The sequence below is a fragment of the Lissotriton vulgaris genome, unplaced genomic scaffold (assembly GCF_964263255.1).
Source record: "Lissotriton vulgaris unplaced genomic scaffold, aLisVul1.2 SCAFFOLD_1811, whole genome shotgun sequence".
Classification (NCBI taxonomy): Eukaryota; Metazoa; Chordata; class Amphibia; order Caudata; family Salamandridae; genus Lissotriton; species Lissotriton vulgaris.
The window spans coordinates 175,376-195,052 of record NW_028254384.1 but is presented as its reverse complement, the minus strand read 5'-3'; the positions used below and the strand labels follow the sequence as shown (position 1 = coordinate 195,052).

The 19,677-nt window shown below is 46.9% G+C and overlaps 1 protein-coding gene across 1 annotated transcript; it reads right to left on the bottom strand.

Annotated features, from left to right (window-relative positions):
• Positions 1 to 288: 288 nt before the first annotated feature.
• On the bottom strand, positions 289 to 14,234 carry LOC147659551 (uncharacterized). Its single transcript, XM_086951655.1, is given in 4 exon segments — positions 289 to 1,037; positions 10,766 to 11,708; positions 11,710 to 12,991; positions 14,170 to 14,234. Coding segments are annotated over 4 exon segments (3,039 nt in total).
• Between the last annotated feature and the right edge of the window lie 5,443 nt (positions 14,235 to 19,677).

The following is a 19,677-nucleotide window of genomic DNA, read 5'->3' as shown; positions in this document are numbered from 1 at the left end:
AAACTCACTATCTGTAGTATCTAGAATGGTTGAAACAGACACAGGACCAACATTTTCTTTCAGAATTATGGGTGGAGAGGAATTCGGGTCAAGCATGACACCAAGATCCCTTTGGTTAAACCAACTTAAAATACTATCACCATTTTGTGAAATATAGATCTTTGCATTAGTTAACCTGTTCTTGTATTCTATTAAGCCATGGAAATAAGCAAAAAGTTTGATAGGTTCACCTTCTTAGGCAAAAGGCCTAATGTCGGGCTTAAATACTTTAATTTTCCCACTCAAATTTCACAAAAACAATTCTTTGGAGACTATAGTAATTTTTGCTCCGGAGTCAAACAGAACCTTTGTGGATTTTCCATCTACAAATATTTCATCTGTTGGGCAAGTTTTCTGTTCTTTACTACCTATTGCTTGGACAAGGATTTGTCCACAATCCAACTCTTCTGTATCCTCACATGTTTGGTCAGTGTCATAAAACACCTCATTAATTTTTCCCTTATAAGATTTCCCTTTACAAGCACTAGTAAAGTGTCCTTTTCTCTTGCATTTACTGCAAGTAGCTTTCCAATCTGGGCACAGCCTGTTATTTGCAAAGTGACCCATCTTACAGCAATGAAAACATTTGACATTTGAAAAATCTAATTTGCTAGAAGTATTAAATTTGTTAGTAGAATTATCATTAGAGACAGGCTTTTTAAACTTTTTATAAGACACATTTTCCTTGACAGGTGCTTTGACCACATGCACAGTATTTTTTTCTTTAGCTTCACTGTTTTTCCTAATGACTTCTACACATTTTAACGAATGTTCAATCCTTTTAGCAATCGTTATAACATCATCTAAGCCCGGTTCATCCTTCTGCCATAATTCCTCTCTAACACGTTCTATACTGCAACCCAACATGAATTGATCACGTATTCTTTCGTCCAGACATGCACCAAATTTGCAAGAGGAAGCCAACTTTCTGAGAGCTGTCCCATAGTTTTCAATAGTTTCATCCTCTAATTGCATTCTACGACCAAAGTGATATCTTTCTAAAATAGTAGAGACTTTTGGTAAAAAAATGTTTATCTAATTTGGCTATACATATCTCATAGTCATTCAGACTACTATCTTCAAGGTCAGGAAGATGGTCAAAAACTTCCTGACCTAATCCCAAACAGTGTAATAATAATGCAGTTTTCCTCTCCGCACTCAACAAGGACCCACACACCCTAGCATAGCGTTCGAAGACTTTTTTCCACTTTTGCCATTTTATCTGTGGTTCCCCTGGTGAAGATAAAAAAAATGGCGGAGCAGTAACGTTTTGCATAATGCTGAAACAAAGTAACAGTTTAACACAAATTTAAATGACAAATTAAACGAATAAAATATTGTGCTAACAAGCATCTCTAATAAATACAAAATTGTAAAATGCAGCAAAAGAGTTAATTTCCCAAAGTAAGCTTAAATTGAGCTTAATTTAAATGGTATTATCTTGCGCATCGCTGTTGTAACAGAGTATGAGTAGTAGTGTGCGTGTCACAGTTGTAACACGCAAGAGTAGGTTTTATTAAAAGTACCTCAATCTGCTGACAAGTGTGTGTTTCACTGCTGCAGATAACTTTGAGAAATAAGCGTGTGTTGCCCTGTTATGACACACTGTGATAGCCAAGTGTGTGGGTCACTGTTGCACAACACGTCACTGCTATGACACACTATGATAGCCCAGTGTGTGTGTCACTAATGTAGAAAACTTTGAGAAGCAAGTGTGCGTGTCACTGTTGTAACACACAAGTAAACAGTACACTGTAAAAGATAGGCCAAGATCTTGAATAAGTAAATTAAAGAAAAATACCTGCGGAGCTGTTTGTGCATTTAAATAATAAAGTTGCTTCTAAATAGATGATAAAATGCCCAAACCTTCCGTAATGATTACCGTGTCTGAGCACTGATCCAATATGGTGGTACGCAAACGTGAGGAGCGCGCTAACGTCAGACGTCGACTTACTCAATCGTCACTCAGTAGGGAAGCCTCAGTAGAACACGAAGGCTCCGGTCCGCGCTAGACACTGGCGCTGATATTCTGAATGAAGGACAGCGGTGCACACCGAAGACTGGCGTTGGAAGAGTACTCGAAGAACACGGTCCGTGCTGGAGACGCGCACTGGACACAAATTGAAAAATGCGCGATAGAAGAAAGAGCTTCGTTGAAGGTATGAGCCCAGCAAGAAGTTAAAATGTAATGGATGTAAGACAGCAAACATTCCTGTAAGTGCTCAAAAATGTCCAGGACGCAAAGTTCGAACACAAGACAGCAAATTTTACACACAGTCAAAATACGAGTTTGCCGACATATTACGAGCACACTACCAAATGACCTTGTGTTGAGATAAGTCCCCTCCTCAGTATTCACTCCTGCTCCTGGTTAAATAGTTTTGTTACTCCCAAACAAAACGTAGTAAAAGCAAATTTAAAAACAAACACGACATCCAGCAGGGCCAACTGTGAAAATGAGTCTTTAAATTGAAGCTGGAATAATCCTCCTTTATAAAAAATGACATACTTGGTAATATATCACTGGAATTTAAAAATGATTTCATAGTACCTTTTCTCCAGGGATTTTTTCTGTTTTGAAAGAGAAGAGAAAAAAACAAAATTGAGGAGGTAGTGTCGGGATCCTTTTGTCTCCTTCATCTCGTCCCCAAAATGTAAAATGGAAGCCTGGACACAGTGGTAGACTTCAATAAGAGGTATATTGGAGTATAAAGGATCCCATCCAAGAAACCAGCCAGCACAGCAGCTCAGGCAAATTCCAAATGAACTGGTCTTTACTCATAGCATAACATTCTATTCAAGTGGCACCTAGCAACAACAGCAGAATGCCAGGATGCCACACACTACCACACCGGCTTTGCTGTATGGACTAGCGGAATGCAATGTGATTGAACTGTTGGAGACCATGGTTACTCCTAATGTTCATGGGAGTTGCAGTTCAACGATATGGTGTTTTTTTACTTTATCTTTAAACGTGCTGTTAATAAAGAGTGAGGAAAGAAAGGCATAATCCTCACCTCCGGTTCTGACATAGAATTTTGAATTGCAGAGCCCTATTGGCTCTACCAATGCTTGTTTTATTTTTAATCCGCGAAGCGCCCTCAGACATGCACGACAGATCTATACACTGAAGACGGACTATAGACTCCAATGAAGAGCCGGTAGACACAGAAAACGGACATTAGACCCTTTGAAGCTGCAGTAAACACAGAAGACAGACATTAGACCCTATGAAGAGCCAGTAGACACTGAAGACGGAGTATAGACTCCAATGAAGAGCAGGTAGACACAGAAAACGGACATTAGACCCTTTGAAGAGCCAGTAGATTTAGATTTCAGTAATTTATTTTGCTGGAGAGAAAGAGTCACTCATGGTATTTATTTATTTATTGATGCGTTTTTATATAGCGCAGACTTTGCCGGAAGGTGTCAGCGCGCTTCACAAAAGGAACAGTAATGATAAATGAGGAGAGAATGAGAAATTTCCTAGTTATCACAAAGGGAAGTTTCAATTCTATTAAGAACGCGGAGGCGAGGATTACGCATGTCCTAACTCCATTTATTAGACAGCAAGTTAGAAGAAAAAGAAAAAACACTGCCTGCCAACTACAACTCACATGAGGCATGGCAGTAACCACAGTAACCAGTCCACCAATCACAGTCCATCCGAAAATACATAACTGCTCCCACGTCGAAGTCCGTCCTCTTTCGTCGCTGCAGGAAGTTAAGTCGTCCCCAGTCTAATCCGTCTTCTGATCGGATCCTAGGGGAATAGAAACAAGCATTTGCAATGCAATAGGTCTCACAATTGTGAGAGTTTGAGCAATTGGCATTGTAAATGACAATGCCTTATTATATGTTTTAAAAACCAGCACATAAATAAAAGGCATTGCCATTTACAATGCCAATAGCTCAAACTCTCACAATTGCGAGACCTATTGCATTGCAAATGCTTGTTTTTACGGCTTGTGATCTTGCATTTGTAATAGCAAAATAAATCTGTAATTTCCAGAATTCAAAGGAAAACACTTTTGATACTACATGCGCAGAGAAGATATTATTCAAAGAAACGTTTACAGGTATTAAATACATTTAACGTTTCATGTACACCTAGTACTTTTCCTAAAAGCGGATTACAATTGCTAGTTGATTTGTACGCTGCGTTTCCAACAAGATGCATAAAGGTGTCCAAATGCCCATTGACAAGCATTCCCTTCTCCCGTCTTTTGCTTAGCAGAGAACACCATTCAGTTCATGTACCTTTGCAAAAGCTTTTCCTTCTTTAAAAGGGAAGGCCCCTTTTAGTGCCCCATCTTCTGAACCAACCCCAATCCCTTGCAACTGTGAGGTGAGAGTTTCTATTGTAGCGCCTGTGGCTGAAGAGCAGGTGTGAATGGGCGCTGTCCCAGGTCTGCATAACAAAGCGCTGAGAGCTTGACTCTATTCAATGCGACCTATTTCACCTCTTGGCTACCCCATCAACACAGAGTCTAAGCTTCATGAGGATGGGGCCTATGCTGATTCGTGACCCTTTCCCTTATGGGCATATTTTGTTTCATTTGGTTCTTTTTGCAATCACTCGAAACAGTCGTAAATGTAACACTTATGATGTTCCACAACAATAATCATTTTCAAAACTGTTGGTGAATAACTTCCTTCAGGAGGAGGAAAGCACGTAGACAGATATCCGATAAAAGGATAAAATCACAATGTTGTATGTAATACCATGTGAAGACTAAATCGTAATTTAAGAATAAACAAGTTAGTGTGTATTAGCTCAAAGCAGGCCGTTTTCCATATGTGAAACGCGGTGCTATTAAGAAGGGCACTTTTGTTTACCCACAAATTTAGTTTACTTTTGTTTTCTGGTACTTTTTGTATGCTGGAGTCAAAGTAAGGAGTATACCATTTAACCTACTAAGGGGCATTCGTACCACTTTTAGGCTAATATGAGGATAAAAAATGACAATGCAAATGTAAATAGCAAGTAGGTCTGGAGCTGATAAAGAACCCCCCCCCCCCCCCCTCCTGGACCCTTCTAAGAAAGACTGCATTCAGGGTTAACCAGCTTGTGCAATGGCAGGGGCAGAAGGGGGGCAAAAAAAAAACCAGATACGGAAGGGAGGTCTGGTGGGGTAATCTATCTCATGAATGGGTGAGGGGGAGGGATAGTCTCTGCGCACAGCTGGGATCCAGAGGGAGACGCGGCTAGAAGGCATTACTGAAAGAGCCGCAGCCAGAAAATGCATTGTAATGAGCAAAAGGTGAAAGATAATAAATAGAAAATTATACAACACAGGAAAAAACAGTTTTTGATGACGTGGTGTCAGTCATTTGGTAAAACTAGCTAGCTGTTCTACAAAGGCAGGATGAGGAACCTGGGTCATAAATAATTGAGCGCAGACATCAACAGAAATGAAGAAGGGTAAATGAAGAAAAGGTAGAATATGATAGGGTCCGTAGACAGTAGAGAGCGAGGGAACTTAAAACAAGCCCTCGGCATTGCTGTGGCGGGGGGGGGGGGCAGGGAGCGTTAGCCTTTGAAGTCAGAAACAGTAAGCAAGGGGAGCAAATGGGAGCGAGGCATTGCGCAGAGTGGGGCGGGGGAGAGCATTCCTTTGAAGTGTGAAGCTCTCGGCATTGAAGCGTGTGAACGGGCACATGCACTCTGCATAATCCGCCTGCCAAAGCCCCTTGATCAGCTTTCCTGATCCACCTCTAAATGTCTCGACATCTGCAATGCGCAAGCGCATTGGCAGAGGTCGAGACCTAAAAACGTACTAACCTCTTGACCATGGAATCTCGTAATACAAGAGAAAAACCACAGACTAAAGAGAAAATGCAAATGTAAGCATTATCAGAAGCGTAAACATAATTCGAAATAAAGTGCAAATATACATAACAGAATCAATGCACAAGACCATAAAATATACCAAGATAACATTACTTTCCTGAAATGTAGAAAGAATGACCTTCAGCAAGACCTCCAAGCAAAAGGGAGGGAGGCTGGAAAGCCAGGGGGGGATAATCCTCGCCTCTGCGTCCTTAAAAGAATTGAAACTTTCCTTTGTGATAACTAGGAAATTTCTCATTCTACGTCAGGAAGCGGAGGCGAGGATTATGCATGTTCAAAGCTTACTTACCACCACCGCAGCGGCTTCATGAATTGGTTTAAAATAAAACTTTTTAAAAGTAGATTCCGAAGACCAATCAGCCGCATTCATAATGTCCTCCAATCTGCCACCTACCTGGACAGCCTTGGAGGCAATAGCTCCCCTAGTAGAATGAGCTCCAAATTGTCTGACATCAATACCAGATTCAGTCATGATCCATTTGACCCATCCAGCAATAGTAGGGGAAGACACCGCATGAAACGTTTTTTTGATGACAATCAAAAGTTGCTGCTCACCCGGAGGCCGAATCTCCAAAGTCATATTCTCATAAGATTTTAGACATCGAACAACACACAATTTCGGAGAATCTGGAAAAGCAGGATAGGTTACTGACCTTGTACTCAACTTAGTTCTCCTTGAAATGGTAAAGTTAACCCCATCCTGGGGAAAAACGCGGGCGGAAATATCAAGTGCCCTGACGTCAGATACTCTCTTACAAGAAATAAGACACAAGAGAATAGCAAGTTTAGCCGAAATCTCTTTCCTGGAGAGGTAGTCATTATCTTGCCAAGATAAAAGACAAGCATTTGCAATGCAATAGGTCTCGCATTTACGCGAGTTTGAGCTTTTGACATTGCAAATGACAATGCCTTTTATTTTTGTTTTTATAACATAAATAAAAGGAATTGTCATTTGCAATATCAATATCTCAAACTTGCATAAATGCGAGACCTATTGCATTGCAAATGTTTGTTAATACTGGTGATGTGTGGAAGTCTATTGCAGACATTTTGCAGAGAAATGCACTTTGCTTTTCAACACAATGCAACAGCCATAAAAAGAGTTCCCTTTAGATCAAAACAGAACCTCACATATGAGAACCGGCAGTCGGTCGCTCGCAGAGATTATTTGCAATATTAATGAGCTGCTGCTGCTATATTACAATATTTAAAACTCACCTCCCTATCCCTGAACATTAGATGAAAACGGGAGACAACCTTTACAACGCAACTTTTACTACGCAGTGCCATTACGACGCAACTTTTACAACGCAAACCATTACAACGCATTGCGCTGGGGGGCGCTCTAGGATAGGCAATAGGTTTAATTTACTATCTAACACCTTCCCTACTATCCACGGGGACTGGAGTTGGAATAGTAAATTAAACAATTCACTATCCAGCGCCCCAAAGCACTATGCGTTGTAAGGGTATGCGTTGTGAAAACCGCGTTGTAAAGGCATGCGTTGTGAAAGCATGCGTTGTGATGTCATACATCCGATGAAAACACATTTAGAATTTGCACCTGTGTCGGCGACCTGGCCAACGAGGACACTGAAAAACCCAAATTGGATTATAAATTCAATGCCATCATTAGAAATACAATAAGAAGGATATGGGCTGATTTCCAAGCTGCACCTAGCCCATCAAAAAAATTATAAGTTATAGTGGAGGAGAACCCTGGTCGACATATGGTCCTTCAAATATACTGCACTCTGGGATAGGACAGATGGTTGCTGGTGTTGCATTCCCATAGTGAGGGGGGGACTGAGGATTTGTAAGTACACATCTCAGAACAAGAAATTGAGAAAATCTGCTCCATGGTATAAAATATTCCTAGTGATGGCAAGTTTAAGTTGATTCACATTCAATATTTGCTTCACACTTATTACACTCTATTACAATTGAAGCGAATCTACACCTTCAGATCCTCTGCCTGTCCAAAATGTGGTAAAGATGATACTACATGTCTACAAATAACACGGCCATGCAGAAAGCTTACAGACTATTGGCAGAAAGTAATACAGGCAATGAAATGGGTGACGACCATACAGGTGAAGGAGTTGGTATCACATTGTTTGTAAGGGGTCATGCCTTGCCCTAGAAATCATAAAACCTAATATACATTTTCTGCATTAGCCCTGTTGCTGAGTAAACGTGGAAAGGACTTTATTTATTTATTTATTTATTACATTAACTGTGCCCCCCGTACACCCTTGGTGACATCCTGTGTACGATATGCTCAAGAATGAGCAGAGGCGGAGTTCAGTCGAATGAGAAAGTTCAGAACGGACGGAAAATAAAAACGATGATCTGGAGACCTCCACGGAAATGATTAACTGAATGGCTGTTGCCCCGGAGGTGGTAAGTCAAGTGTGACGTAGGAAGGAGAGCCCATACCCATAGTAATGGACCAGATACAGTGAAACAACGATTGCCCTTACTTATCACATAAGCCATGCTGGAACACTGAAACAAAGCTATGGGTGAATTGCTAAATTAAGTGAATGCCAACTGCAGCAAATGAAGTACTTACTGCACTCTCAAATGGCTCCATATGCATACCCATATTGGAAAAACGAAGGGACTTATTTACAAGCCCCTTGCGCCGCTGGTGCGTCACTTTTAATATGGGGAAAAAGTGACCTACCGGCAGCGCAAAGGCCTTGTAAATACGCCCCTTAGATTTCAGAGACTGGTAAATCATACGTCGTTTGTGTCGGTAATTATGAAACCTGACAGACGACACTGCTGTGGTTATTATCGACTCTGCTCCTGCTGTTGTCCCGTGCTGGCCCCCAGGGCAGCCTTCCCTCCATTCCTACCTGACTCTGTTGTACTGCGATGTGTTTGTCTGCTGCTCCTCCGGTGCTCAAGTCTCCACCCTGCCTCGTCTTCTCCCGGACTTTGTGTCCCACAGTGCATCAAGTTAAGTTTCTATTCCAGAGAAAGTGAAAGTGAAAGCTAAGACCAGCTTAGTCTGCAGCTGCTGATTCCACCTTCAGTGTTCGGGAAGGATGCAGAGGGGGCGGCGCGTGGAAACTCACGCTCCGCAGGAAAGAGGCATATTTAGGGTGACGAGATTCCTGGCCCATTACTGGGAGTGTGCAGGACCGGCAACAGCGTTGGTTGGACTCACGGCCCGCGAGAGAAGAGCGGCGGGGAGCGGAGACACCTTGCTTGGTGTGTTGCCAGGGAGCGGCCAGCGGCGTGGGGCGTGCTCGCTGTCCAGGGATTCAGAGGCATGTAGTGAGGCTGCGGTCGGGGAGCCGGATTTGAGCACAGGACACAGCAGCAGCAGAGGGCGAGCTCGCAGTGTACTGAAGTGGTGAGTAGCCAGACAGACCCGGTGAGGGGGGGCGTCAGGGAAGCCCCACGTGTGTGAGTGTGTGTGTGTGCACGTGTGTTTGTGTATGTATGTAAGCCCCGCTTGTGCCCAGTGACTGGGGGGTTGGTGGGGGGTGTGTGTGTGTGTGTGCGTGTGTAAGCGTGTGTGTGTGTGCGCGCGTGCGCGTGTCTCTGTGTGCTGTGCGCTGAGGCTTTCAAGGGAGACAGGAGATGGTGAAAGCGTGCGCGACCTGATCCGATTACGGCAGGCGGCGCGTGCACATCTCTTGTCTCCCGTAGCTCTTTGTAAGCTGAGGCGACGACAATAGGCCTTGCAGCGATATCGCTTTGCGATCGTCACAGGTGCGAGACCTAAAAACGAAGGACCACATTAACATCTCAGAGTCCTAAGTAACGAGGCTCTGGAGTGCGTGAAAGACGAATGCCTTTCAAAAGTTTACAGACTAACGGATGTTCTCCAATCGGAGCCCCATCCACATGAGCGGGGTGTGGAAGTCCTAGAGGATCAGAGAGAATGTTGTCGAAAGACGGCAACGGAAGAGGTCTGTCCCAAGACAATCCCAGAAGGGACGGAAACCAAATCTGGGCTCTCCAGATTGGAGTAATCATGATCAGAGAGGCCCTCTGTCTGCAGACCTGGGCTGCAACTCTCTGGATGAAAAGGAAGGGGGGAAAGGCGTAAGCTGGTATCCCCGACCAATCCTGGAGGAAGGCGTTCACCGCTTCCGCTCCCGGATCCGGTTTCCAGCTGAAAAATCGGGGAACCTGAGTGTTCCAACTGGAGGCAAAAAGTTCCACCTGGGGAAGCCCCCAGAGGGACGCAATCTGAGAAAACACTCCTGGATCCAGTCTCCAGTCGCTGGCATCCCTGAAATTCCTGGAGTTCCAGTCTGCCACACAATTCTGATCTCCCGGGAGATACTCTGCCGTCACTGAGAACTGACGTTGGAGGCAGTAATGCCAGAAATCCTTGGCGAGATCCGCCAGAATTTTTGAATGAGTGCCTCCAAGGCGATTGATGTACCTCACCGCCGTCATGTTGTCCATCCGGAGAAGGACACAACAGGACACCTTGTTGGTCGTGAAAGAGCGGATGGCAAAGGAGCCCGCTAGGAGTTCCAGGCAATTGATGTGGAGAAGGAGTTCTTCCTCCGTCCACCGACCTCCCACCGAAAGGGAGCCGCATCTGGCACCCTAGCCCAGACGACTGGCATCCGACTCTATCCCCAGATCCGGACAGGAGCCGAAAATCGCTCTCCCGTTCCAGGCTTCCTTATGGTCCATCCACCAAAGAAGTTCCGACCTGGCCTCCGATGAAAGGGAGATCAACTCCGAATAAGTGTGACCCCTGCGAAGATGCAAGGCTTTTAGCCTCTGAAGGGCTCTGTAATATAAAGGACCCGGAAAGATGGCCTGAATCGAGGATGATAACAAGCCAACAATCCAGGCTAGCTGTTGCAGGGAGATCCTGTCTCTGCGGAGTACCTGCCGAATTTCTTTCTTGATCTTGGAAATTTTCTGAGATGGAAGATTCAAGGTGGCATTTATCGTGTCGATGCAAAAGCCGAGAAAAATCATACTCTGTTGGGGAACCAGGTCCAATTTCTGGACATTGATGGTGAACCCCAAGGTCTGTAAGAGGGACAGAGTGATCTGAAGGTGAAGGAGGAGATGATCCCTGGATTGATCCATGAGAAGGATATCGTCCAGGTAAATTATCAACCGAATCCCCTTTACTCGGAGATGTTCCACCACTGGACGAAGAAGCTTGGTGAAACACCAAGGAGCTGAGGAGAGACCAAAGGGAAGAGTGTTGAACTCGTAAGTTTGACCCTTCCACTGAAATTGCAGAAACCTGCGATGAGGGGGAAAAATGGGTACTGACAGATACGCATCTTTGAGGTCTAACCGGACCAACCAGTCGTTCTGAAGAAGGAGGTCCCTGAGCAGATGGATCCCCTCCATCTTGAAGTGCCGGTAAACCAACCATTCGTTGAAGGACTTGAGATTGATAACCGGTCGGAACCCTCTTTCTTTCTTTTCTACCAGAAAGAGATTGCTTAAGGAACCGCGCAGATGAAGCTGGGAGTGGGCGATAGCACATTTTGAAAGAAGATCTAGAACCTCGCGATCCATCAGATCGGTCTCTGAGGCTGAAAAAACCAACGGGCATGGACAAGATGCCTGTACGGGGGACCCGTAGAATTCTATGTGAAACCCTTGAACTGTTTCTAACACCCAAGGATCTGACTTGAGATTTGTCCAGTTTGCTAGAAACAGAGAAATGCTGCCCCCCAGACGAACGGGAGAAAGGATATCCAAGCTTACCATTGAATCCTTGGGAATTCTGGCTGCCTTGTCCTTTCCCTCCACTGGAAGGATAGAAGGTTCCTTGTCTGCCATCGTTCCATCCATTATTTCTTTTCGACTTGGGCTCTATTGGGACCTTGGTTGAACTGTTGGCCGGAAGAGCGACCCTTGCCTCGTCCGGCCCCACCAAAAACCTTCTTGGGGAAAATCTTTTTCATGGAAGCCTGAGCTTTATCGAGGGCAAGAAAGGTGGCTACAAACTTCCCTAACTCCTTAACAAAGGGGTCACCAAAGAGCGTACCTTGAGCAACAGAGCCTGCCTCAGAAGATGATAATTCTCCCAATTTGGGATCAATTTTCAAACGTAAAGAATGGCGACGCTCGGCAGAGAGGGCACAATTGGCATTGCCCAAGAGACACATTGCCCTTTGCGCCCATTCCGCTACGTCGTCCGTTGGTAGAGGAAGGCCTGACTCTCTGGACCGTTCCGCCAACTCTATGATTTTTGTAAGGGGCCCCACGACGTCGAGAAGCTTGTCCTGATAAGCCCTCCATGATCGATTTATCCCCTTCTTCAGATCTTTCATGTATGTAGCAAAAAAGGTGCAGAGTTTGGGAACCAACTCAGGGGTACTGGCAACACCATTAGGGAGAGACGGTCTGGGACACTCTGACCTTAGGCGAGATCTCACCTCTTGAGAAAGAGGCTGTCTAATCTTTGCGGCAACATAATCCGCCGTCTTTTTATCAGGAACCCAATCAGAAGACCGTGGACGGAGGATACAGGAAGGGTCAAACATATCTGCATGAACCTGGTCTCCATCACCAACATCAGAACAAGAAGAGAGCGGACGCCAAGACCTGCTCGAATCAAACATATCATCCGAGGAATTGTCATCATCCCCAAACACTTCCTCATCCTCACCCTCTCCGCCTTCGGGAAACCCGTCTTCAGGGTCGAAGTCTGGAGTGGACTCGCCACCAGTATATCCGGGTAAGTCCTCCTCCCGGTAGGGTGTGCTCCTTAGCGTGTGCTCACTCTTATGGAAGACCTCAGCAAATTTGCTGAAGCCTTCCAGGTGACCCGCGTCATGCTTAACGGCCTTACGTGGCACCACCGTGTGAATGCCACTAGGCCCAGCCCCACTGTCTCCTGAACCTTTAAATACATGGGCAGACAACTTGTTAACGCTTTCCTCCAGAGGTGCAAGCACCTGGGCAATAGCGGACGAAAGGAGCTTGTCCACCTCTGCAGGGGTGCGTGCCTGGGGGGGCTGTTCCTCAGCAGAATGGGCTGAGACATAGTCATGATCAGGATTTGACTGCATATTAAATGAGGGTCGGGCACCCATAAACATACACACCCTACAAAATATCAAGGGTTCCCCCCAACACAGGTGCCTTCAAAGTAGGTGTCAACCAGCCTGGAATGACCTTAAATGCAAATGTATGTGGCAATGTACACAGGAATAAAAATATATAATTAAATATATGTCTTTTTCCCTTCTGGTATAAGTATTTCACAAAGCCACATTAATAATGGGCAAAGCCCTTCTACACATACTGCAACGCGGTGTCAATGCTGGGGGGGGAGGCCAAACAACAAGATAAACGAAGCTCCTGGAGCCTCTGCGCGCCTTCACCACATGCGCGCAAAGGGTGCTGTGGTGAAGAGAAGACATCGGCGGCGCGTCAGAATAAACAGCCCCGCCCGGCGCACGCGCACAACAGGACGCTCAAGCCGACACGTACCGCGTCGGGACACAGCGGGAGGAAGCCCGCAACAGAAAAATACAAATACACGCTGTCAACACTAAAAAAAACGCTAGTCCCAAATACGCAGCAAGTAACGAACAAAGGGGCTTAACTGAAGCCAGCAATGGAGAAAGAGGACGGACTTCGACGTGGGAGCTGTTATGTATTTTCGGATGGACTGTGATTGGTGGACTGGGTACTGTGGTTACTGCCATGCCTCATGGGAGTTGTAGTTGGCAGGTAGTGTTTTTTCTTCTAACTTGCTGTCTAATAAATGGAGTTAGGACATGCATAATCCTCGCCTCTGCTTCCTGACAGAATTCTATGGCAGGACGGAGGCAAGGATTATGCATAATCTTCTTCACTTTATTATGCACAGCAAGTTCAAAGAAACAAATAAAACAATGTAAAACTACACATCCCATGAACAATGAGGCAATCTATATGATAATCAGTCCTGATAGTCCATGTTATAGTATCCCGTGAAGTCGTTTCCTCTTCCTCTTCTTTCGCTGCTCGTCAGTTAAGTGCCATATTTTTTCTCATTTCCCTTACCTGATGTATTATGTTATGCATGGCGGTTCTTCTTTAATTGTTAGCGATCGCTTTGGTATTCTGAGGTTTAGCGCGGTAGGCTGGTGCCCGAGCACTTAAGTATTGTTCTTACGCGGTCCTTGAAGCGCCCAATGCGCGCCGATAGGCTTCCGTCGGGCGCATCCTTTGCCGCATGTAGTTGCTCTCCCCGCACTATCGCGGACATAGACGCGCGTTCGGGACTGCGGGGGGCCGCTTGGATATAGGCCCGTGTCCCGACCAATACTCACCCTGACACCGCGTTGCGGTGCATTCTCGAGCTCTTCTTTGACCCTGCAGTGCCATCTGGTGGCATTTCTGTATTCCTGCTCTTATTTGGGCCAGATTTTTTGATAGCTTTGTTTCTGTGCTGTCTGAGCACCGGAGAGGGGGCTGCCCATTGATTGCAATGGCGTTTTTGGTGCTCTCACCCTACTTATTATGGCTGAATACCATTTTTACTCCGCAACTCAGGCGGCAGACGAGGAGTGGCCGCAGACTCTCCCGCCTGCCAAGGACCTTGCTCTTTCACAGGCCATTTCTAGGGTGCTGGCTCCCTTGCAGGATAGGGTGGAGCAGTTGGCTAGGAGTATCCCGGGGGTGTTCGGTTGCCCTAGTATGGCGGGGGCAGGTCCTAGTACGTCCCAGGGGGAGAGTAGGAAGGCGGTTAAGCGTCACGCAGGGCACCTGGAAGGGTTCGACAAATTGAGGGACTCCTTCCTTAAGAGTGAGCGAATGCTTAGACAGGTACCCTGCCGGGAGGAGGACGAACCCGGAGAAACTGGCGACGAGGTCGCCCCTAATACGGATCCCGATGGTGGTCTTTCCCTAGATGGGGAGGGTGTTTCGGAGGGCGATGTTTTGTCCGACGAGGACAAAGATCTGGGCCGTCCCTGGCGTCCAGGTTCTCGCTCCTCGGAATCCCAGGATGGGGACGGGGGACACTCGGATATGTTCGATCCCACGCAACTTTACCACCCTCGGTCATCTGAGTGGTTCCCAGATGCCAAGGTGGCGGACTATGTGGCCTCCAAGATTCCTCAACCCCTGGAGAGGGAGGTCAGGGCTAGATTGCGGAGCGAGTGCCCCCGGCCTTCGCTTAAAGGGAAGGTGGCGCTTACTCCTGACATCGACGACAAGTTGTGTATTTTCTTCTGGAAATACATGCGCGATCCTAAGAAGGGCATCGACTGTTAATGGAGAAGTTGTCAAGATAAGCTACTTGACGTCGTGGGGCCCTTGACGCAGATTGTTCAGCTGACGGAGCGGGCGAAGGAGTCGGGTGCTCCACTGTCTACGGAAATAGTGGCTGGTTGGGCTCAGCGGGCAATATGCCTTCTGGGCAACGCGAATTGCGCCCTGGCGGCAGAGAGAAGGCGGTCCCTCCTCATTAAGGTTGACCCGAAGTTGGGGGAACTAGCTACGTCAGAGGCGGGCTCGGTGGCCCAAGGCAAGATTTTTGTCGACCCTTTCGTCAAGGAGCTCAATAAGTTTGTCACAACCTTTTCAGCCCTTGACAAGGCTCAGGCCTCGATTAAAAAGATCTTCCCGGGGCGTGTTTTTGCCGTGGCCGGCGAGGCAGGGGTCGCTCCTCCGGTCAATCCCAGCAGCAAGGCTCCGCCAATAAAGGTCAACAGCGACGGACTAACGGCTGGAACGACGGTCACCAGGGCACCTTCTATCCCAGCAGAGGTTCCGGAAAAGGCAGAGGTCGGAACAACAGAGGTGGCGCGAACGCCCCTGGAGGTCCCTCTGGTAAGGATTTCCCTTTCTTCCCCTCAAGATTTGGGGGGAGGCTGTCTCGTTTTGCTCACAATTGGGGAAAGATTACTTCAGACCCGTGGGTGCTGCAGACAGTCAGAGGCTTTCAGATAGAGCTTTACGGCACTCCAGTTCAGTTGAGGCACTCCAGACCTTTGATCTTCTCGGCAGAGGAGGAAACTTTAATAGACTCCGAGATCTCGGAGCTGTTACGGAAAGGTGCAGTTTGCAGGTCAGTACTTCATCCAAATGGCTTTCTCAGCAACCTCTTTTTAGTGGAAAAAAAAGGACAAAGGGTTCAGGCGTATTATCAATCTGCGAGAATTCAAGGAGTGGCTTGTTTACTGCCACATCAAGATGGAGGGGATTCACCTCCTCCGCGATATCCTCCTTCCGGGGGATTGGATGGTGCGGATCGACCTGAAGGATGCGTACCTGACGGTCCCTATTTTTTCCCCTCACAGGCGTTTTCTCCAGTTCGAGTGGAAGGGGCAGGTATTCGAGTTTCGGGCCCTGCCCTTCGGACTTTCCTCCGCTCCGTGGTGCTTCACGAAGCTGCTGCGCCCGGTGGTGGAGGTTCTCCGTCAGAGAAGGGTGAGGATGATCATTTATCTAGACGATATCCTGATCCTGGATCAGTCTCTAGAACATCTCACTCGCAATGTGACCATGACTATTGCCTTGTTACAGGACCTGGGCTTCGTGATCAATGCTCAGAAGTCGGACCTTCGCCCGGCACAGCGGATGGTCTTCCTTGGATTTCTTATTGATTCGGTCGACACGTCCTTGAGTCTCCCAGAACCGAAGGTGAACAAAATCCAGAAGGAACTTTCACAGGTCCTCCGGAGGGACCGGATTTCTCTCCGCAAACTTGCCAGGATAGTGGGACTACTGTCCTCGTCGATCCAGGCCATTTTTCCCGGCCCCTTGCATTACAGGGCCCTTCAGAGGTTGAAGGCCCAGCATCTCCGGCGGGGCTTGACTTATTCGGAACTCATCCCGCTGTCCGAGGAGGCCAGGACCGAGCTTCAATGGTGGATCGACCATATGATGGCCTGGAACGGACGAGCGATCTTCGGATCAGCCCCGGATTTGGTGATCGAATCGGATGCCAGCCGCTCGGTTTGGGGAGCCCGGTGCAGGACCGTCTCCATGGGCGGTCGTTGGTCCGAGGAGGAACTCCGGTTGCACATAAATTGCCTGCAGCTGCTGGAGGGGTCCTTCGCGGTGAAGTCTCTGACCAAGGACAGAATTTCATGTTGCATCCTGTTGCGGATGGACAACATCTCGGCGGTGCAATATATCAATCGCCTGGGCAGCCCTCGATCTCGGGCCCTCTCCAACTTGGCGAAGGATTTCTGGTACTACTGTCTTCAGAGGCAGATTTCGGTCACGACAGAATACCTTCCTGGCCTGCAGAACACGGTGGCGGATTGGCATTCCAGAAATTTCTCCGATGCCAGCGATTGGGGACTCGACCGTGCGGTCTTCCTGGCTTTGATGGCAAGATGGGGCCCTTGCACTCTGGACCTTTTTGCCTCGCGGTTGAATCGTGAACTTCCACGCTTTGTCAGCTGGAGGCCAGACCCGGATCAGTAGCAGTGGATGCTTTTCTTCAGGAGTGGTCAACGGAGTCCCCTTATGCTTTTCCGACCTTCATGCTGATACCCAGGGTGGCAGCTCAGGTTCGTCGGCAGGTAGCGTCCTTATTGTTGGTCACTCCGGTCTGGAGAGCGCATGCTTGGTTCCCGACTCTGTTGGAGTTGTCGTGGGATTGCCCAGTCCTTCTGCCCTCATCTCCTTCGATACTCTGGGATCCCCAGGGAGACCTTCATCCTCTGGTTCTTCAGGGCCATCTGCGTCTCATGGCGTGGAGGATTTCCGGGGACGTTGGAAAGACGACCAGCTTTTGTCGGACGCTGCTCACTTCATCCAACAAGCTTGGGCTTCAGGAACAGTCAAAAGGTATTGTTCGGCCTGGCGACGATGGCATCGTTGGTGTCTGAAGAGACACGTGGATCCCATGGGGGCCCACGTTACATATATTCTGAATTTCTTGGCGGAGTTGTCACGGCAGAGTTTGGCTTATCGGACGGTTAACTCCTTTCAGTCGGCCATCTCTGAGGGACATGGTGAGATCGACGGTAGACCGGCGGGGGAACATCCCTGGGTCTGCAAACTGATGCGAGGCATCCGGTTGTCCAATCCCCCTGAACCTCGGTATTCAGGTTTGTGGGACGTTAATCAGGTCTTACGTCTTTTGGTGGAGTGGCAGGATAATCAATATCTTTCTCGTAAGGAGTTGTCGGCTAAATTAGCCATTCTCCTCTGCCTAATATCCTGTAAACGCGTGTCAGATGTACGCGCTTTGGATGTTACGGCGAGAGTGATTACTCCGGAAGGCGTTACGTTCACTATTTCAAGGAGGACCAAGACTAATACCAGGTCGGTAACTTATCCTTCTTTTCCTGATCAGTCTAAGTTATGTGTGGTGCGCTGTATTAAGGCTTACGAGGAGATGACGTCGGCTCTCCGGGCCCCTGCAGAACGACAGTTGCCCATTGCCTTGCAGAAACCTTTTAAAGCAGTTTCTTCCCCTTCCATCGCCAGGTGGGTATGATGGGTTATGTCTGAAACAGGTGTGGATGTCAGTCGATTTGGTGCACATTCCACGCGAGGGGCCATGGCATCTAAGGCTGTCCAGGTGGGTGGTCGGTTAGAAGACATTATGAATGCTGCGGACTGGTCTTCTGAATCTACCTTCAAGAAGTTTTACTTTAAGCCTATCTCTGCGGCAGTATCGCTTGTTCTGAGTAGGCTTTGAACTTGCATAATCCTCGCCTCCGTCCTGCCATAGAATGAAAAATGTCCTAGCTTACGAGAAGGAAAGTTTCAATTCTATTAAGGACTAGGAGGCTAGGATTATCCCTCCCGGCGACTATTTCATTATCTTCCCACCCTGGATGTTTGATCGTTAGTCGTAAGTAATTTTTCTTTGTGGTTTATAATCAGAGCTGCCAAGGTTTCAGATTGCTATGTGTGACATTTTTGTAATTTCAGTGTAATTATGAGTGACATTTCAACCATAGGGAGTGACGGGAAACATCCTTTACAACGCAACTTTTACCACGCAGTGCCTTTACGACGCAACCATTACAACACATGTCATTACAACGCATTGCGCTGGGGGCGCTCTAGGATAGGGAATAGATTTAATTTACTATCCAACACCTTCCCTACTATCCACGGGGAATGGAGTTGGAATAGTAAATTAAAGTATTCACTATCCAGCACCCCAAAGCGCTATGCGTTGTAACAGCATGCGTTGTAAAAACTGCGTCGTAACAGCATGCGTGGTAAAAGCATGCTTTGTAATGTCATACATCCGGAGTGACACTTGCTCAGGAGCAAAATCAAGCAATGAAGACAAGGGTAACATACAAATATCAGAAATTACACCGATGTGAGCAACAAGAAACTAAGAAAATCTTAAAACTGCAGCAAGTCACAGAAATAGAAGGGCACTAACCTAGTGCCCTTTAAGTTGATCGTAGTTTTTGGAATATGCAATGCATCATTGGTATAATCAAGAGCTTTCAACAGGGATATTTAACCCCTCGACAAAATAACTGTGGTAGTGTTCGTTTTATAATACCTTTTCTCTAGTAGTGACAACACTACAGTGCTTTACCTAGGTGGAGAAAAAAAACCAAAAAATAATGCATCTGCAGAAGTCCTTGAGAAGTATCTCTGTCTGCTGAGTCGGCTGCATACTCTCTCACGTGCTGCACAGTATCAAAGTCAGTCTGTCCCCAGTCACGAATGCAAAACTGGTCACTGGAATGCATATTTGTATTTTTTGCATTATTGGGAAGTTTTTCTCTGAATTAACGATGCTTGGTTTGTTTCTGTTAAAAAATTGCTTTCATTAGATTTGTAGTTCCATGCTAGGCGTGTCTGCCCTAAATACGACCTGCTCACCCTCTCCCAGACTCAGA